Genomic DNA, 22,089 nt, shown 5'->3' with positions numbered 1-22,089 from the left:
AAACAATGCACATAAGAATTTTAAGGTACTACCTGAATTACATTTTATGTAATAGACAGTTCTTTTCCCCTTAAAACTTATTTAAAATTGAAACTGTAATTCTCATCTGAATTATACCCGTGACTAATGTGACTGGAATATCGTAGAACAGATTTTTATGCAGTTCACTGTAGTCTTCGTATGAAGTTAAATTTCTGGAGTCCAAATTCACTGGCTAATATATGAGGACTAAAGATATGTTTTATTAAAAAAGTGATCACTGGAGTCATTCCTTTTCTACTAGTTTAATTGAAGTCATATAACTGCAATTTTAACCTACTTGCCAAAAATTTTGTTAAATGTTTTCTGAATTTCCTATAGCTGTGGTGGCGTAGTTGTTCGCTGAGGAGGTATGTTGTGAAACATGATTAAATGGCTTCTTTTACTGTAGGTTTGGGGTTTTTTTAAAATTAAGTATTGCCTGATATTAACTCCTTGTTCTTACATTCTTTCCACTTCTCCACAGTTGCATATTTTATTCTGACCTTCACCTTTTACAAGGATCTATTAAATCTACTTGGTATGAAATATCTGTGTATGCTATTACGCTACAACTGCGTTTATTCCTTCATTTCAACAGTTGGTTGAATGCATGTTTGTCAAATACTTAAATCTTCAACTTCCGTACTGGTTTGGCATAGCAGACATACAAAGTTGTTAATCTGGCAGTAAATTTAGGCATTCATACCCATGTTGCCTTTTGTCCTGTGGACTGCAGCTTCTCTGCAAGCCTTAATTTACCCAGGAAATTCAAGATAAAAAGTGTGCTTTGTTTATCTATAACAATCTTAAGAACCTGGTGACAGAGGCTATTGTGTTTTGTTTTTTTTTTTTAAATCTGTTACGCAGCTGACATGGTGAAATGCTGAAATTCTTTGCAGATGAAATCAGGGACATTTAGTCCTTACTGTCAGGTTTTTTAAAGGTATATCTTTTCAATATGAGGAGACAAGTGTGGCTGGTGCATTTTCTGACTCATCAACTCTGAGGACAGCCTAAGAAATTTGGGGTTTTTACGATCCAAAGAGCAGGGCAGCAGAGGCAGAAGGCAGAGCCACCACTCAGGAAGGTCAAATCATGGTTGATGCTGATGATAGCAGAGTGCAGGACCCTGTATTGCCTCTTCTGCTCCACAATTTGATGAGATCTCCAAATACTTTTAGGGAGGGAGGTTTTCCTAGAGAGGAATACAGTGCATTTTGAAGGTGGGCAGTGTCCTCTTCCTTTTGCGGGACTTGGAGAACATGGCAACATGATCAGAGTGGGGCAGGGGGTAGAGGAGCGCTCTGCTGACTGGGGCCTTTGCTGTTTTACACAGGCAAGCAGCAGGTTTCCTTTTCTCTTTTTTGTAGATGTATTGTATTGACTTCACGACCCTACACAAGCCAGTTCTTTGTTTAAAACCCCACGCGCAGAAGAGCACGTTTGTCAGCACTTCTCGTCTGAGCTGTCCCTGAGCTGTGCTTCTGGGTGGCAAGGAGGTGGCCCCCAGAGAAACCTTCGCTCCGGCAGCGTTCCTGCCTGGCTTGACTGCAGCCCATCACGCTGGGCTCTGGGCTTGGTTTCCCTCCTCTCCCCCATCTCCCCAGTCAAAAGGCTTAATCCCTGTTATTTTTAGTTACTAGACTTGCAAATCATTCACAGCTTTCCCCTCCAGTCTTGTGTACCCAGCTCCTTCCTTGACATTTCCTCTCGGATATTCCATCACTTTCTTAAAATAAATCTACCTTTCTTAAAATAAATCTGCCTAAAACCTCTTACGTTTCCCACCTCCACTCTTCTGTAAATCTTCCCTTACCATTCTGTCATAAACTCATCGGCCTCCCTAAAAACAGGAAAAAAAAATTGCTTCTTCTGGAGACCTCATTTCTCTTTACTCCAGACCTTCAAGACTCAGAGGTTTATCGCTTCCCAGTGCTATCCTGTGCAAGCACTTCATCCTCAGTGCTGCAGACAGAACCCCTGTCAACAGAGAAAAATCAAGCAGATTGCATGGCATTAGACTATTTTAAGAAGAAGGCAAAGGCAGTTTCCCAAGCAAAAAGCTCTTTCCCATGTCTAATTTGAGCCTCACTAGAGAATTAGAAATATATATCATAGTCAGGGTTTAAGTAATACTAAAAGGTTTTTTTGAGTTGTGCTTTGCCTTACTTTTGAAGCTTATAACTTTAATAGCCTTAGATTTTCTCTATTAAGTCATTATTTTTCACTCAAATATAAAACATTTCTTCTTAAATAAATGTCTAACTAGACAGACACTTTTCTGTACAAATAGTGAGATTAGTTGTCTGAATCATAGAGGGTTGTATTTCTAATAATAACATGAAAGCCAAAATCCTGCTGGTTTAGAATGGAGGCTTCGTCTGCAGAAGAAAAAGTCTGGACATCCTCGATTAATTGTATTATTGCTGTCATCCTATAAATTCCAGTTTATTGCTATATGTGTAATCTTTAAAATTAGCCAGAGAAACTGGATGCTAGGGGTAAGAGCTTTTTCTCTAAAACAGTGCTTGCTGATGCCACAGAATACGTAAATTAGGTAATAATGTCTAAAATACTTGGGAATATTGAAATCTTCCTGTCTTCTATTTCAAAAGCTATCAAAACCTGGTCAGAAAAACAATATAATTGTGTAGAAAATGTTTGGAATTTATGCATCCTCACTTTATTGAGACCTTAGCTTATTGGGACCTCTAGCAGAGGCCTAAACTGCAGAGTAAGTATGTGGAAATACTATGGAAAAAAAGATTGCAACACCAAAAGTCTGTCCAGTCTATTAGACAAAAAGAAAAATGGCTTAAAAAGTTATTGTGAACTTATTTGATAGTTCACTTGAGGTCTAGACCAGAATAGAGAATATTATAACTAAAAATATCAGATGTAAAAAATAGGCAGTGTAATGAGAATGCAATGAGACCTAAAATATGTAACTTGTCGTGAAGCCCAACAGTTTAATTAAACCAGCAAATAATGCATTTGCTGAAATTCTGGAAATTTCAGAAAATATCCTGTTTCCCAGTCTGTTCAGGAATGAAACTGTTTCCACTTTAGCAGATTGAATCTAAAAGAAAATGAAAAAAACCCCTCTGAATATTTGGCCAGTTAAAAAAACCCCAACAAAACAGAGCCTTGCTAGTTTGGAGAGGGTTTTAATGATGCATAAAGGGACTGTTAGGGTGTTGTATGCAAAACAGAGCAATTAAGAATGACTATTGATACAGCTAATTTGACCCTAAAATATGCACCAGAAATTGGGGGGGTGTTGCAGAAGGCTGCTAGTAGAGTCACAAGAGACCTGGGAAATTTCCATGAAAACTGTGCAACAAAGAAGACACGGCAGGAGAGAGGATGGGGAGAGCAGGAGGCATAGGATGGAGGAAACTCAAAGACTGAGACACAGTTTCCTAAGACACTGTCTTCAGACATACCCAGTTGATACTGCAATAAATGAAAAGGATGAGGACAAGCTAGTAATAAAGAAAAGTGTAAAAGTGCCTCATTAAAAAGGATAGTAGTCGCGTGTTTAAGTTTGTTGATGCTGCGTGTGTTCCAACTTCAAACTCTAAACCTGCAGTTTGTCATCGAAGGAATCCTGTAAAACCAGAATGCCATCATGTGAACAGGCCATGGGTGACTGGTGTACTAGGTGGTATCAGGGCCCGCTTCAAATTGTTCATGGGATAATTTCTAATATAAATTTGTGGCACAGAGTGTTAAGTGAGACCGTCAATGTTTTGTAGTATACTTGGGAGAAAATAAATAGCATCCAGCTAAAACGTTCAGCTCCAAAAAGCAGTGGGTGGGATATGGACAATAATCTGCTGCTGTTAAAAGCACAGAGTTTGAGCTTGGTAAGGTCATTGTCTTGCTTGAGTAATTTCAGCTGGTACGAAGCACATTACACAAGTGGAATTTCCCTATTGTAATGTAGCTGAAGGAAGGGAAGTGTTCCACGTTATTGATATTCCATCAGGGGCTTAACAGAGATGTTATTAACTATACTGTTTCATTCTTGTTTACAGAAAACTATGCTCCCTCCTATGCTGATACTTGAAATGGACTGATACTTGAAAAGACTTCTTGTCGTCTTTAGCAAAATGTGGAGTACTGGTGTTATTTTTATTTTATGTTGTGGCAGAGGTTTTAGAATTGCAGGCATTTTATGAGAAGTGCTTTTATGATAGAAATATCCTAACTAATGTCACACAGTAAATCCCCTATGTCTAATCAACTGCAGACCTGAAAAAGGTAGGGAGTCCATTAGGAATTTGATGATTGTCAGCAGCGTCATCATGTGTCTTAATACTCTTGTATAAATATGCTTGTAAAGAAATTTCAGGCCACAGGGTAATAATGCAGAAAAATGTGTAGCTCATGATGTTAAACACAGCAGTGGACAAGCCTTGAGGATGATATACCTCTTATGTACCTCTCCCTAGCAACTCCTGAAGCAAATACATCGGTCGCTTAGGCAGTATTAAAGTAAGGGATCCGGTCGTGCAATTTCTTCTACTTTGATGCTCAGTTCAAGGCTTTGCTGGGCCATTTATGCAGGGTCATGGGAGGGTGAAGCTGGCAAAGCTCTAAGAAACCTCATAGTCTTTACAGTTTCAGAGCATATGGTGGGGGGCTGCAGTAATTTTCCTTTTTATTGGATACAGATGAGCTTCAGCCCCATCTTTGTACTGCTAAGGAGCTTCTCTCTTCAGCCAATGCAACTTCTTACAAATGTTCTTCAAAATCAGGAGGGGTGGGAAATAAATGCAGCTTTCAGACTGAAGAAATAGAAAGACTTTCGAAATTAAACTCAAGAAGATAGTATTTTACCACTATAAATGCAAGTAAAAATACTTTACTTGTTAATCTATTCACATCCATTTGCAGTTTGCTTATATGCCTCATGTAAGCTGAGCAGCTATTTGATTTGCTTGTAGGTGATCCCAGTGCCTTGGCTTGCAGGGGAAAAAAAATCCTTTTTCACAAAGGTGGAATGCTTTTTATATTTTCAAGAGTTGATCAGTCTCATAACAACATGATGACTTCTCGTGAAGAAGTCTAATTAGCCGTTATATACTGTCTGCTTAGAAAATTCTGTATCTTTGTACTTAATCCTCTCCATCAGTAAGGATTTATGTTTATAAAGTGGGAAAATATTTACTGAAGGAAATTTAGTATTAACACTACTGATCCCTATTTTGATTAAAAAAAAAAGACACAATTCCATTTCTCCCTCCTGGCTTACGCAGTATCTTGAGGGTGAAATAAGATGAGCATAAGTTGTCTGTGCTTGTACCAAACCATACATTTCAGTCTCACTATGTGGGAACGTCTCAATTCTATCAAGCATGAGCAAGATAGGTAGGACATACAAGTCAGGTCTTGTATAGCATCCTGGTAAGAATCTTATCACAGGGAGATCATCCATGTCTAAGAATATGTGTGGATTTAATAAACACTGTCACATCTAGAAATATCCATTTTAGATTTAAAATGAATGCAATATGCATATATATACATACATATGTGTGTGTGTGTGTGTAATACCTCCACGTTACTTGTTGACAATTATCTTTTACATAAGTTTTGAAAGAAGAGCAAAATACATCATTGTAGTTGAGGTTGGAGTCAAACTGATTAGTTAAAGCTTAGTTACAAATCTTTTTTTCTCAAGCATTTGGTATTTTGGCTAATCTAGGCTTGTTGTTGACATCTGCAAGTGTGAGCACTCTATGGTGGTTTAAAAGAAACAAAATAGAGCCAATAAGAGCTGCGTCTTAGTATGACTGAAGTGTTTGCAGTACCCAAGGACAACGAAAGGGCTACCAGCCACTCCAGCGCAGAGTGACTATAATGCAGCAAGTGTGCTGGTGTACTTACTACATACGTTTCCTTAGTCATAGGTTGACCATATTGATGTTTTTATTTCATCCTTTAACTTAGGAGCCCTGGTGCCCTACAGTATTTTTTATGCGTGGAATAAACCATAAGAATACAGATGTTGACTGGTAAAATGCGCCTTTGTGGTAAACTATGACTATGTTTCCCAGTTAAGGGTAAGGTAGAAAGGAAAAAAAGCTACTTCATTTTTCTAAAACATTGGAGATTTGCAAATTAATCTATAGCTGGAGGAGGATCAATGGTTGGTTTTGGTTTGGGTTTAGTTATCTGAGCTTAGAAAGAACAATTTATTTGAGTACCAGCTATCACCTTTTCAATGTTATCCTCCTGTAAACCCCGGCCATTCTCTTTATTGGGATGCAGCAGTAGGATGGGAACTGGGATTGCAGTGGTTTTGAGCAGGTGCTGAGCTCTGCAACTTTCATTTGAGTCAGTGTCAGATCCAAGTGACCCAGGCAGGACACGGTAGGATCCCTGCACCAGTGCATCAGTGAATGCAGGTATAATCTGCTGTACTTTGCCAGAATGGTCTATTTAAATGTTCTGGGTAACTTTACAATGTTTTTTTTCTTCTGATATCCTTTTTTTTTCCTTTTTTAGTCTATGTAATATGTAATTAATATAGATTAAAAGGAAAGAGGTACTATTTTATTTGTGAAGCAGTTTTTCTTCATTTTAAAATTTGCTACCTACCCCTCTACATGGTACACCCATCACTGAACATAGTTTTCTAGTCCAAGTGCTATTCTATCGTGCCTTTTCAGTACATATTTGGGCTCTGATCTGCAAGACTTCTGATTTTGTGGAGATGATACCTTGCTTAGGAACCAGTTGTTTTTAAGCAGCAAGCCAAAATAATTAAACTTCATTAAAAAACCCCCCAACAAAAACTTAAGTACAGTACTTCATATTTTTTAATAAAAACATGCATTGAGAATATTCTCAGGAATTTTACTTGTGAATATTGGATTTGTTTGATGTTCTTTGGTCAGAACAGCTGTGGTTTTAATAATAGGTAGATAAATACTTATCGCTTTCAGATGAAGATAATGAGGAAATTAAATTTTCCTCTGTAGACTTTGTTTTGTATTTAAAGTAACTGCCTCCATAGCTTTTTTTTTTTTTTTTTAACTTGCCCATTTAATTTCAGTAGAACACACAAGTGAATCTGCTGAAGGAAATCAGTGAGATTTGAAGAGCCGATACACCACCTCTGTGACTAGAAAGACCGAAGCTCAGCAGGACTTTTTTCTTTCCCCAGCTTTAATGGACACATGCAATGTGCTAGGAGGCGGCCATAAGAATCTCAGACTTCTTCCCCACAAGTGAGCTGAGACCTTCTCAAGCTCCTACAGAGTAGGAGAGATCAGCCAGGGTTACAGCCCATCGGAGCCGAATGTGATGTCCCTGATCACTAACGCAACAGTGGCAGACCAAAGCGTCTTGGTTTTTGCCTGGGAGGAGGCAGGAGATGCTGCTCCCCTGTCTCAAGCATCTCCTACCACAGTTACTTTCACAGCCTTGGTGTGGTGGGCTGGAGACTGGGCTGCAGTGCTTTGTATTTTGTGATAGGACACACAGACCTCTATTCGCCACTTAAACTGCAGTGCCATTGGGACCGTGCTGCAGGACCGGCCGCTCTGTGCTTTATCGCCAGCACCTTTTCTTCTTTACAGCCACCTCTTCTAACCAAGCCACTGGTACCTTTGTGGTTATTTTAGGTCTAAAATCTTTCTAACTTCAACCCAGTCACTGTTTTATTATCTTAATTTTACCTCACTGGCCAGCTGGCTGATTTGAAAAACGAAGGAGGATAATCCTGTACTGTCATGACTGAGGAGAAGAGCAGGGAATCTACTGGGATGTGTGTGTGGTCTTTGAAATAATGAGGTTTTTACGACCTTTCTGTTTTCAATCAGCGGATCAACATTTAGAAAATACACCTTTAAACGACTTGTTTGCATTTCCTTCATTATGAAATACTGGGAAATCCAAGGTGTTTTCTTCAGATTTTGAGTATTCCTTACATGCTCTGCCTGCAGTTATGAGGATTGCTAGCATGTAGTTTCAAGAAAGAAGTCTTCGGTTGGTTTTCATTGTGTTGAGAAAAAAAATAATGAAGGTCAAGTCTATTTGTAAACTTCATCCATTTCAGCTAGGAAATAAGTTTTGACAGTGATACTGATATTATTTCTCCTCAGCACAGAAGTGTGTGTGTAATTTATGCTTTATCACTTGTGATAGTCTCCTCACTGGGTTTTCTTTTTTTTTTGTTTTTTTGTAATAGTTTTGGGGGCTTTATTTTTGCTCAAACATAATTAGCATTGCACTGTACAGAGAACACTATTTATTCTTGGTCTGTTTGCTCTTTCATGCTTTCAGGTTTGATGTCTCGAATGTATTCGTTTATGAATAGAATCAATCAAATAAATAAAGGGCAACAACTTCTATCTGTTCAGGTCTGCCGTGGCAGAGACGGTTTCAAAATTTATCAGGGAACCTATCTTTCTTACTGAGCTACAATAGCAAAATAGAAAATGGTCTTGTGTTTGCCTTGTTTTAAAAAGCCGTGCATACATCGAGCAGCCGATTGCATTTCAGATTCCAAAGTACAGATTGTTGCTTTTTACTTCTCTGATAAAAAGCAAAATAATATTGCAGAGCCCCTCAGTTCTTGAAATAGGTAAACATTTCTCATAAAAATCCAGCAGCAAATTTTGAATTAATTGTAAATTAATGTAAATGTAAATTAACCATGACAAAGCAATGGTAATTCTCATGAAAATTTGTTTTGGATCTGCTGAAAGCAGACGTGCGTTACTTACTGCAGACCACCACAATGACAGCAGCATATGTCTCACAAATCTATCAAGGTAGTTATTTTATGTTACGGTTTTCAGACACATAAATTATGTCCCTGAAATTTGCTTCTCTTGTGCTAATGCAGCAAAAGCAACTGGTATCAGCACCACAGCAGCCCACTACTTCCTCACGTGGGCTCTCTCTCTGCACCCCACTCCTTCCCCCCAAACAAACAAAAAGTATGCTCAACAACAAAACCCGTGCTTGAAATCAGTTGTGTTTGGTGAACGTAGAGATGACTGAATGGAAACCCAGGCTTTTCATCCACTCGAGGGTGGAGACCAATGCAAAAAATGTTCAAATATATGGATATTTAGCCCTAAAAACCACATTTAAAATTATGTTTTAGGACTTCGCCCAAAAAGGACTCTGCGCTTGGTGCTATGGACGGCAGAAGAACAAGGAGGAATAGGTGCCGAGCAATACTATCAGTTGCACAAGGTAAACGATGTCTTCAGATGATTTGAGTGACAGCACTTTTCTCCCTAGTCTTCTGACTTGCATATAAGATTTGACAAAAGATTCAGCTTAATATCTAACTGAAAAAAAGTTATTCCAGTTCTGCCTGAAAGTATATTTTCTGGTTTTAATCATAAATGTAAACTTCGTTTTACATTTAACAGAAAGTAATGTGAGCACACATATACATGTTCCACTTGACCTAAGATATTCTGTCACAAAACTGTTCTGAAACAGATATTTCATGATGATATCTGCCATAGATTTCAAACATAGCTGACTTTCTGAGAACAAATGACAAATGGTCCCCATATGTTGGCAATATAAATAAATTTTGTTTGCCTTATATATTTCTGCTTCATTGCATTTTCCCATAGTATTTTACAATGTAAAACATGAAATAATACAAAGAAAAATCTTTACTATCTTATCTTAATAGCATGTAATCTAAAATACTCTCTGCCAATTATTAGTTTTATGGGATCTGGAACATTTTAAATGGTTGATTTCTGATGATGCAAGGAACACACAAACTCTGTGACTGGTTATCAGGATAAAAATACTGTATATTGTCACATCTGTCTCCCCTGCCAACAACTGCCTTTTCAAAGGACATCATGACATAAAGGACAGTTGCATAAAACTATTTTGGAGATAAGACTTTGGAATATGTGTGTGGTTTTTTTGCGAGAAAAATTATGCTTTACCTGTATAATTATGCTAAAGTAGTTGTCTTTTATTCTTTTCCCTGATTTAGCAGTATTTCTCTCAGCAATAGTTAACATATCCAAGGCAGAGACAAGATGAATGCAAACGTTCAATAGTATGAAAGCAGACTTACAAGCAATTCCTATGTATGTTTTTAATGGTAAGCAACCTATAAGAACAAATAAATGGAACTTCACTTTGAATTAAATTCATTGTGATGAGCAAAACTAAATCAATTTGCATCTGCAATAGAGTTATCAGAGATAGCATTACGGTGGTTATGGTTTTCTGGCTAACTGATGAACAATCAATTATTTCCCACTAACTTGTTTAACATTACCAAGAAGTGTATTTAGTTACCCATATATAACGTAGTTCCTCCGTATATATCCAACTTACAGGGATAGCTTGGCTCTCATTTGGCAGAGGTACATTAGAGCTTGCTTTCTTAGCTTCAGGGAGGTGACAGGTCGCAGTTTAGCATCTATCAAGAACTCTGGATTTACCGCTGGTACTCTGGTCTTCAGCAGGATAAAATTAGAATGAAATGTTCTGGAATACCTAGCGCAGGACAGAGGTGCTTCACATATACAGAAGGGCATTTTGGAGGGGCTGGAGGGACGCTGTGTGCCTAGCGCACACCGCTCATGAGAAATGCATCATCACTTCGGTAGATTTCCATGTGCGAAAATAAGCTCCATCCTATGGTGGTGTTGTTGGCAACATGTGAAATGGTCTCATGCACGTCTCATCTTTTGCCAAAATGTCTGCATTTCACTGTTGTCTCTCGGATTTGTATTCAGAAGTAATATAAAAAAGCAGGCTTAAGGATCAAATAGGGAAATAGAAAGCAGGCTGGGTGTTGTTTGAAAGATATTTGGTTACTTTGCTTTTAAAAAAATTGAGACGAAGATGTGTCTCAATTTTTGCTCTACTGATGCGATTCCATCTGGATGTTGTGCTCTGCAAAGAAAGCCCAGTCTAACTTAAGAATTTGTAATTTACATGGAGAATTTAAGCAGAAATGGCATCCGTCTGTTGTTTGTTGTTCTTGTTTCCCCCCTGCCATGTGATCTGGCATAATTATAAATTGATATGACTATAGTATATCCCATTACTCATAATAACAAAATAAAGCAGATTAATACTGTACATTTATTTAGCATGAAAAATAACTTAACCTTTTAATGATTTACTCATTCAGATTTCTGGCAATTAGGATAGTATGGCACAAACACTGCTTGCTGATGGTAATGAGTACAAGTTAACTAAGAGTGGTATTTAAAGATGCCTTGTTAAATGAAAGATGGCCTGTATGACTCATCTACATTGCTAGGCTTATTATGACTTTAGTTCGCTACAAACAAGTAGAAATATGAATGCAGTAATTCAGCACAGACAGACATGGATTTCCTTGACATTGTAAATTACCTCCTCATGTCAGTGGAAATGTGGCAAGGGAAAAGAAATGAAGACAATATAATACTGGACAAGTACAAATACTCTTACTTTTCTAGCTTATTTATTTTTCCTTTCAATTTAATTTCAGGTCTTTCTTCCTCATCTGTCACTGTAGGTTGCCACTGCTAGAAAGTGGATAAGTTACTGCAGAAATAACTGAGACAGCAGCAGTGTAGTGGTTTTACTATGGTGCCAATAATTAACTCATATCCCTGCATAATAGCATTATTTATATCACTCGGGTATTTCTGTACAGCCTAGTATTATAGTTTCTGATTATTAAAACTAGTGATAGGGTTCAGAACTTTATGAGAATGTAAGATCTGCCATATTGGGTTGACCAAAAGCTCAGTCTAGTGCCGTCTCCTGTTTCTGATAGCATCCAGGAAACAGATGCGTAGGAAAAGCATATTTGCCCAAGTGCAGTCAGAATAAGCTCAGACACATAGATTACTCATGCAACTGTGCTTTTGCTTTATCAAATACTTTTCTGGAGAGCATCTCATGGTCATCATCCGTAGTTTACTTTGTATGATTTTTCTAAGACATTTCCAAGAGTTGAAAACCAAGTATCGCCCAGCAGTTTCAGTGCCTCCATTAGTGCAGGGATACCTGCCACCCACCAGTACATCACAGAGCACCTGCCCAGTTTTCACCATGGGGTAGAAGGCTCCCAGGGGAATCACCATCATCTTTGCTCCCAAAGGAGATACTTGCCGAAGTGCTCACTGCTTTTAGCTGTTAGCCAATAATTAGATTTAATCCCAGACTGGAAAAGGGCTGATTTTCCTTTAAGTAAAGACTCCTTATCTTGATGAAGGGTAATGACATGAAAGCATCTCAGTGTAAATCAGATTTAATCAGATCCCAAGCACAACTACAGGCTGGGCAGAGAATGGATTGAGAGCAGCCCTGAGGAGAAGGACTTGGGGGTGTTGGTAGATGAGAAGCTCAACATGAGCCAGCAGTGTGCACTCGCAGCCCAGAAAGCCAACTGTGTCCTGGGCTGTATCAAAAGAAGCATGACCAGTAGGTCAAGACAGGTGTTTAGATTAGATATAAGGAAAAAATTCTTTACTGTGAGGGTGGTGAGGCACTGGCACAGGTTGCCCAGGGAAGCTGTAGATGCCCCTCCCTGGAAGTGTTCAAGGCCAGGTTGGATGGAGCTTTGGGCAACCTGGTCTAGTGGAAGTTGTCCCTGCTCATTGCAGGGGGGTTGGAACTAGATGATCTTCAGGGTTCCTTCTGTGCTGGTTTTGGCTGGGATAGAGTTAATTTTCTTCACAGTAGCTAGTGTGGGGCTGTGTTTTGGATTTGTGCTGATAACACAGGGATGTTTTTGTTATTGCTGAGCAGTGCTTGTACAGAGCCAAGGCCTTTTCTGCTCCTCACCAGCAAGTGGGCTGGGGGTGCACAGGGAGTTGGGAGGGGACACAGCCGGGACAGCTGACTCCAAGTGGCCGTATGACATCATGCTCAGCATATAACTGCGGAGTGGGCTGGGTGGCGGGGTGGCTCAAGAACTAGCTGAGCATTGGTTTCAGGTGGTGAGCAATTGTGCTGTACATCACTTGTTTGGTATATTTTTTATTATTATTATTATTAATTAATATTCCTTTTTTGTCCTATTAAACTGCCTTTGTCTCAACCCACAAGTTTTAGCTTTTTTTTTTTTTTTTTCCCCCTGATTCTCTTCCCCATCCCGCTGGGCTGGGAGGAAGCGAGGGAATGGCTGTGTAGTTGGTTTAGCTGCTGGCCAGGTTAAACCACGACACATTGCAACTGCTGCTTTCCTTTCCAAGTTGAATGGAAGAAGCAGGAGGAACATAGTTTAGTAATCCTGGAGGACCTCATGTTGCAGATATTCATTACTGATTCTCCTACAACCTTTAACAGTGGTACTTGAGTGCCTTCCAGTAGGGTTTTTAAGTTTTTTCTGTGTTTGCTCTTATGCTGTCTCCATGAGAGGAGAAAGAAGTACATGTAATGATGTGTCTGTCCTCCCTTTCATTGCTTCGGACTAGTTTCTGTGAAAGATCTGTGTACCATGAAGACAAGGTTACAGTTATTTACCCAGCTGAATTAAGGGACTACGAATGGCTGATAATATTTATTTTGGAATACAAGTATTGCATACAATCGCCTGGGAAAGCAAATAGATTTTGCAATAAGAAGACTAAATGATCCTAGGCCACGTTCAAATTTACTTTAGTAACTCTGTTGTGATCATTGGAACCATTAATGTGTTATGAATTTAATTCAAACCGCATTAGAGAAAGCATTCTTTAAATATTTCTGTATGCTTTTATTCCTATCTTTATGATGTTTACAGTGCTTACTTAAATTTCTGGTGCAAATGCCATACGCTGTTTTAACTTCTTAGGAAAGGTTTAACTTTTTGAAAAATACTGATCACCAGTGTTTACTATGGTTTCCTTTTTGTGATTATTACCAAGAATATTTGATATTTTGCCCAAACCGGGTCTGCATGAAAACAGGACTTTCTGAAGTATTTTGTTGCTAATTTAAGTACTCTTTGTTGATGCTCACATGAGGTTTCTGTTGTGATTTGCTAATGAGTTACTTTCTCGAAGAAGCAAATATAAAAAAAAGTTCTTGTCACTTTCAGGTGAAATGATTCTTCCCCTGCAAATACTGGCTCCTCAAAACCAGACTTTTCAGAAAACTCATGTATTTGAACATCCTGTTTATTCCCCAAGGTACCAAGTACTCTGGTGAAATGTGAGACACGGATTTGTGTGTGATTTGAACCAAACACATCAAGGACTTTAATGTGGGTGCTTTTATCCCAGCGAAATATGTTGACCATTTGCCTGTTGAGTGTTCTCAGGATATTCTCTGTAATCAAAAAGTCCGTAAAATTACTGCTGGTGGTTTTGACCATTGCTGTCCTGTTGATCCCTTTCATTAAGAAGTGGAAGAAACACATAGAGAGAGAAATGTTCAGTTACAAAACTACAAAAAGAAAATAATTGCACTGTATTCTCCAGAATCACAGTTAACAACCAGTAGCACCCTTGATTGTATTAAGCACAGTAAAGCTAGCACAATTATACAGTTGTATTTTACACTGGTTCTTGGTCAGTAGGAATTCATAACTGCTAATATTGAAGTGTCACATTCCTAGTAAAAGTTGCAGAGAAAGCCAGATTTTGCTAAAACACAAAAGCAGGTTAATTCCTTACTCTGCCTGAAGCAGCGAAAATGCAGAGTCAGTCATGACAGCGTGTTTCCTGACCGCTTAGTCATCATTCCATGCAGGCAAATTTCATACACGGCTAGTGTTAAGAGAACTTTTGTCTTTGTGCCTTTCCTCCCTTTCCCTCATGCGAGTAGCAGAGTGCATTCTGAAACACGTGAATTGGTGGAGACACCTTCTGAGGATAGCTGCTCTGCTTTCATACTCCAGGCAGATGCACCCGACCACAGGTCCTTGGTGCTTTGGGATGTTCTGCTGTGAGAAAGCTGGGCTCCTTCCATGCAAACTCCCCGCAGCTCTGCAAGACACAGAAAATTGTCGCCTCTTGTTGACTCACCATGGTCAACTTTCTCCTCATTGACTTCTTTTCATTTTAACGTTTTGTCTCTTACCCAGATGAGAACCTAAAAGTCTTCTGTGTAAAACCAGGAAACATTAACAATGTGTGTGTTGTGATAATTTCTAAGGTGCTGCCAATTTATTTTCATCTATCTTTTACTGAAAGTTACAGAAGTACTCATTCACTTACTGAAAGAGTAAAAATCATCTTTGGTTGAAAGATGTAAACCACATTTTTAAATTTTGGCAGTGTTGCCTATTTTCGAATGAAAACCTAAAACCTTTCAAAAAAAAGGACAGTGGTGGGACAGTCATTCAGAGTCATAGAGGGTGTTTTGATACCCTTGTGTTTGAGCAGTAAAAGTTATGGAACGTTTTCCGTAAGGAAGAGCGCTTGTCTTTGTACACCTCTTTGTCAAAGTAAAAACCTCCCAAGACAAGGCTTCAGGTAATCTGATGCATACCTTCCTTAGCCTTCTGCTGTCTTCAGAGCTGTCTGCTTTTTCTTGTCTGTCATCCCAGAGAACTTACAATACTGAATGGTCATCTCTGTGAGTGCTGGCAAGTGGTTGCAGAGGAAACAGTAGTGGTATTGTACAAGGCAAGACATGCTAGTAGTATGTTTTTACTGAGTGAAATGCTAATAAGTACATGACCAAATCCTGCTCTGGGGCTGTTGAAGTTACTGAGACTTTTGTCATTGGCTTCTTGGAGGTCAGAACTCCGTAACTCTGATTGATAGAGAACAAGCCATAAAATCCGTGGGCTTTTTTACAGATTGCTTTTCCAGAAAATGTGGCAGAAAAATATTTCATCTTTTAACAAAAGTATGAGCCTTATTCATATCTTGTAATCTATCGAAAATTGTGCTAATCTTCAGCTTTACAGCAGCTTTCTCCCATATAATGATGGGGTAATTTACAAAAATTTATAACTCACAGTATTCCTGATTTTCCCTGTCTTCATTCAAAAAGAGTGTGAGCGGGATGATCATGCTTGTGGCTGGTGGTTACTGTGCCTTGATACTGGCGCATTTCTGCTTCCTAACAGCTGTCCTAGTGTTTTTTTCTCTAGTTTCCATTTATGCTGTTTTGCATCATTAAATAATTTTGATCCTAAACAGCAACTCAAAATTACACTACACTTATATATTATTAAATACTTAGGAGATATTATTTATTTTATTTTTTTCTTGTCTAGCTGTTACATGCGTTTAAGTGTTTCTGGTGTTTTCTCTTGTCTTTCCTGTAGTCAGCCAAAGACTGACTTAGTTGCCAGCCTAACAAAGCTGGGTGTTGGTTTAAACACACGTTTAGTACTGCAGGTGCCATGACCATCATTTCACTGTAAGTTCTGCCACATAGTTGCTGCCATGCTATACTTGGATCCCAACTGCTCTGAGTCAAATACTGGAATACATAAAGACAAGTGTTGATATTTCCTAAAGTTAAGTGTAAATCAATAACAGAAAGCTGAAAATGCACTGTCAGATTAACTGATGTCCCTTATTACTGGAACAAATTAACCATTAGTCAAGGACGGTGCTTTGCCATTACAGACTTCAGTATTTTCCCTGTAAAGTGGTGATTTTTCTCAGTGCAACGAAGAAAGAAAACCAGTAAATGAGCTATCGGACAAGCAATGACACTCTATTCTAAATAGCTCCAAATTAGTGAAGGCTTTTTAGGACAGCTGTTCCCTCCCTTATCCTTTCAGGTATCTCACTACTTTAGCTGGGTAAGAGGAATTGCCGTCAGTGACTCGGTAGATTAGCCATGACGTGTTGGAGACTAGTTTAACATTTGGTAAGAATTAACAATTGGGATTTTGACTGAATACGTAGGTACCTGTAGGGTATACGTGCTTAGGATTGCCAGTGTCTATGCTAGATGGGACATAGAATCATAGAATCGTAGAAGAACCTTAAGGAATCATGGAAGGGACCTCAAAGATCATCTAGTTCCAAACCCCCTGGAATGGGCAGGGACACCCTCCACTAGACCAGGTTGCCCAAAGCCCCATCCAACCTGGCCTTGAACACTTCCAGGGAGGGGGCATCCACAGCTTCTCCAGGAAACCTGTCCCAATGCCTCACCACCCTCACAGTAAAGAATTTCTTTTTAATAATCTTCTTATCTAAATCTATCTTCGTTCACCTTAAATCCATTACCGCTTGTCCTATCGCTAGATGCCCTTGTAAACAGTCCCTCTCCAGCTTTCTGTTTCCTACTGACAGAAACATGAGTACGACAAGGATTTGTTTTCTTAATTGAAAAGATTTGACTGTAATTTCATGTTCTCAAGTGTTGCACTTTTATTTTTAGTTTTGCTTAACAGAGATAAAAATAGATAGTTTATAGAGAAAACAGAAATAAAAGGAATTAAAATAAAAAATTAAAAATAGGAGAAGTATTGGCAAGGATCATGCCCATTTGTGTATTCAATGAAAATAGCAAGCTGTAGAAACCCAATTTTTCCATGCAGTATTTATTGTAATGTTTCATTTAAAAATTCAGTTGAAAAGCTACACATGATAAGATAAAGAGAGGTGACCTCTTCTATGACCGAGTCATAGGAAGATAAAGGATAAAAGTCTGTTTTGATGTTCAGAGAATTAGGCTGCAGGTTACACCAACAAGATTTAATTTTCTGGTATGTGCCAAGAGAAGTGGCACAGTATCAAGATGCAGCAAATGGGATTGTTTTCTAAAAAAAAAAAATGTGTACTGAGTTTAAAATGCTTATCTAAATGATGCATTCACTCTGAGGAAAAATGATGGAAACAGCTGAGCCTGCAATTATTTTACAAAATCTAACTGGCTTGTTGTGCTGTTCTCTTTAGTTAGTCAGGGGAGCAATGTACGGTCTCACCCTGCTTTGCTAGGTGGCAGTTATCCCTGCACCATAGAAGGCAAAGGACAACAGAGCATCTTCCCTATAGCATATTTCCCCATGTGCATTTCTTTCTGTATAAGTAGAAATGGCAACATACTTGTACTGAAGTGGGTATGGTGAAACCAACCTAACCCCCTTTATTTTGAGTTTGCAACTTTCAAACTTGACAGTGAATAGTTTTATAATTAATCCTATTTTCTAGTGGACAAAATAGGGAAACAGCTTTCTCAAGGACACATGGTACTTCAAGCAGTTGTGACCTGTTTCTTTTTTGTCCCCCAATGAGTCTAGTTTCTCTCCCCAGGGCGTCCTGTTTTCGTGCCACTCCAGCACATTCTAAGAACTGAACAGCTTTCTTACAGAGCAAGAATATGGTGTAATGTATTGTGGGTGGTTTGTTTTCTCAGTTTTGTATTAAAAACACATGTGAATTTGTATCAGAAAACACAACCGAAGACTGCAGTAATGCTGCTATACTAGCAGTTCATGAAGTTTTGGAACTTAGAAATTCTGGTCTTTGGAGTGGTAGGTGAGATTTCTTCTCAACATCCGTGCTGTTCCCACACTCGCTCTTCTCACCTTGCTGCCCTGAATAGTCCCTTCCACTTGCCTTATTGCTTCTACTCATTGCAGCTTCTCTAAAAATGAACAGAAGTCCTGCTTCAAAGACTCAGCCAAAGAGGCCATTTCTGAATGGTATCTCTCATGGTATTTATGCAAGGCTTACTATAATTGAGTTAGTTTTCATTGGCAACTAACCAGCACACCGAAATATGTGTTGTCTCCCCTAAGTCTTGCTCCTTGGACTTTTGATATAGAGAAGATTTATTTTTTGAGACATCCTTTCTGTTGTACCTATGACTTTGGAGCATCATTTGTCCTTTTTACCATGCAATGTGCTTTTCTTGGCCCCCTTCTCTCCCACTGTATTCAGAGGGTCCATGAATCACGATTTCATGTTGAGGCTCATGACCTGTAATACTGCATTTGATGATAGACACCATATGTATCCTAATTCTTTACATTTAATCTTTTATATACTGAAGATTTTTTTCATTGTATTAAAAATAGTGATTCCTCATTTGGTGGCATTGGTTATTTCCACCTTGATTTCCAGTAGCTAGATGGGTGGATAGGTAGATTGATTTTTTTAAGGTATTATAACATTTACAGTTATTTCATCTTATGAAGAGATTTTTTATTCAATTATTTAACTGGTGGATATATTTCTAACTTAGAAGTGAATACCTCTACTATGTTACAGCTTGTTTCATTCAAAAGTCTTGGAAAAGCACAGTGTAAAACACAGTTCTTGGCAAATTCTATAAAGAAGTTCTGAAAACTTACGTGAATATCACATTCACAGCCACCTGTAGTTCATATTTGGTTTTATATCCAGAAATATGTGAAAGAATACTTTATTGAATTATAGGCTTATGTAAGCTGTTAATGACATGGATCTGTTACTCACTGCTATCACATATCTCTTGTAATGAATTTCTTGCAATAACCCATGACATCCATAAAATTCTGGAATGAGATCTGGGCATAGGAGTAAAACCTGCAGGAAGTTCTCTTAGTCACATTCAAGATAGTCTGAAGTTTAACTTTCTTCTGCCTGACTTGGCTATAAACTGTTTTATTTTGCAAAAAAAGTTACGTGCCTCTCAAAAAGAGTGAGACCTTCCTTCATGTAAAGTCTCTACGTATTTTATTCAAATTAAACCTTTGTGACTGAGCATTCTGAGTGTATGGGAAGCAAATAAATGGCTCTGGATGCAAAGTTTTATTCTTTTAGTTAAAGAGATTCTTCCATGTGCACGCTAAAAGCAATTGTTATTATGCTGTTTATACACAAAATCTTAAAATTTCATGTTTCCTGTATGGACTTATCTTGAAAGCACAAGCTTCCTTTAAAACAGACGTTATTCCTTCAGGTCAGGAGGAACTTTGGCATTTCGGTCCTCCAAACAAAGTCAGAGTTCACTACATGGTATATTGAAAACAATGTGTTTCTGAAGAGGCAGCAGCTGTTTTTTTAAATGGGATGTCCTTCACAGTCTAAGCCAGCCAGACTGCATACCCCCCCCAACACCCCACCCCCCAACGTAATTTCTGAGTTTCAGGTCTGAGAAGAAAGTGAGAGCTGCAAGTGAAAACTGGAATACAGTGGTAATGGCTTAGCTTTCTGGATGGCACTTCAGAAGTCTTAAAGCAAGTATTTGGGGACAGCAGGCTGGTCATGTTGTGGCTTCTACAAAATATTGATGCCTCAGAACAGAACTTGAACTGTTTCATACAGAAATATTAGGTCCCTTCATTCATGCTTATATACACATGATCACAGGAAGCGTTTCTTTGCTTCTTAAACAAATTTGTTAAGGTATGCTCACACTGACAGCTGGAATCCGATATATGATGCCAGTTAAAATAGCAATTACAAAACAATATCTTCTTTCCTTACATATTCAGGAAAATATCTCCAACTTCGATATCGTCATGGAGTCTGATGAGGGCACCTTCAAGCCATCTGGACTGGGTTTTACTGGCAATGCTAAAGCTCGGGACATTGTGAAAGAGATCATGACTCTGCTGCAGCCCATCAACGTTACAGATGTTTACGACAACGCAGATGGAACGGACATCGATTACTGGATGAGAGAGGGGGTGCCCGGTGAGCATGCTTTACAGTTGACACTGCTCCTCCCGTGCAATGGCACATCAGATGGGTGGTCTGGTGTTTTGAAAACAGTAAGAAATGCTTTCTCTAGAGGAGTGAAATTTACCATAGGTAAAATGCAGAAATGTTAAAAGGTGACCAACGGAAATAGGACATAAAGTGCATTTGAGTTGCAGTTTAATAATGGTATAGATTATATCTAGCATAACATGCCTAAAATCTTCTTTTCGGCTTTAAGGATTTAAAATAATTAATCCCAGACTGGTGGTTTATAAATAGTAAACTAAAGCAGAAGGGGATTCTCCAATGCAGAACAAATAATTTTTTTATTATTATTATTATTTCGACTTTGAAATATAGGGCGTTTTCTCCCTGTTTTATATGCTGAAGAAACAATGTATTCGAGACATGACATTTAAAAGGTTACGGGGCATTAAAGTGTGCTAAAGGGGTAAAATTCTGCAAAGTTCGAAGTGGTTCAGGGGTTGGTTTGGAGTATTCTATCTGGCTCCCAGTGAGGAGCAGCTTGTTGGCAAAGAGACTTGCAAGCTGTGAGAGAGATCCACTGCTAGCAGCTCCCCTGTGCAGGAGACCCCACACTAGCACGGGGGCTTGCAGAGCACAAGAGTCCCAATTAGAGCCCAGCCTGGGTGAAGACTGAGTGAATTTCCGTGGTATTTTCCACACTTGAAAAAATAGTAGAAAGAAAAAAGTTTCATAACACTGATATTTAAAAATTTATGATCAGTTTTAAAATTTTAAGGTTCTTTTTCTCTGGTGTTTTATGACTGAAGTAGACTGGTGCATTTCTCATGCTAGTTTTACTTGTAGCTACTATATGCTTAGAATCTCTTAATATTTGATTAACTGCCTTGTTTTTTACCTGGTCTTGTGGAAGATGCAGCAGGTCATGGAATATATGCTTCTTATTTACGGTCAGAACCCTTTGCTTCTCACTCACCTGGGGCATACAAAGATACTATAAAGTTGACTGCCTCGATAAATGTATGGATGTCTCATTTTCCAAGCTAAATATCTGTGCTGGGCCCGAAATACACATGAATGGATATTGTTAAACAGCTAGGGATTCACCTTCAGCTGGTGTGTTGCTTTCCGGGCGGTGCGCAAGCTGTTCAGTCCAATGTCATACAGCTGTGACGTTGGTGTGCAGTTGGGTTCCTAGGGTCTGCAGGTGCATCTTACCTGAGTGTTAGGACCATGTGTTGAGTTGAGTTGAGATGAGAGACTGTAAGCACTGCTGAGAGGCTATAGCCATACGTCATCCTCCACAACCTGAAAGCACCCATGCAAAGACGTCTGGTCCAGAATTTCAGACCAATGTGAGCTGTTGCTGAAATAAATATGAGAACTTACCTCTCAACCTGTGTTTAGAAAATGCAAGAGTATCAGAATTTTTTCCTAAGTAAGGTGTTGGGAGCATTACAGATGGTCACTGGGGACTTCCAGTGTGCTTCCCATCTGAGTGTGATGGATTATGGAAGAAGAGAGAAAAAATTAACATTCAAAT

At 38.7% G+C, this 22,089-nt stretch overlaps 1 protein-coding gene across 1 annotated transcript in view; it reads left to right on the top strand.

The window, feature by feature from the left end:
- CPQ (carboxypeptidase Q) overlaps positions 1-22,089 on the top strand; it is a 158,597-nt gene that overhangs the window by 108,297 nt on the left and 28,211 nt on the right. Inside the window, exons 6-7 of the mRNA XM_075743663.1 lie at positions 9,149-9,240; positions 20,354-20,555. Coding sequence (XP_075599778.1) covers positions 9,149-9,240; positions 20,354-20,555 — 294 coding nt within the window. The remainder of the gene's footprint in view (positions 1-9,148; positions 9,241-20,353; positions 20,556-22,089) is intronic.

The sequence above is a fragment of the Balearica regulorum genome, chromosome 2, assembly GCF_011004875.1.
Source record: "Balearica regulorum gibbericeps isolate bBalReg1 chromosome 2, bBalReg1.pri, whole genome shotgun sequence".
Classification (NCBI taxonomy): domain Eukaryota; kingdom Metazoa; phylum Chordata; class Aves; order Gruiformes; family Gruidae; genus Balearica; species Balearica regulorum.
This window is presented reverse-complemented; position numbering and strand designations above follow the sequence as displayed.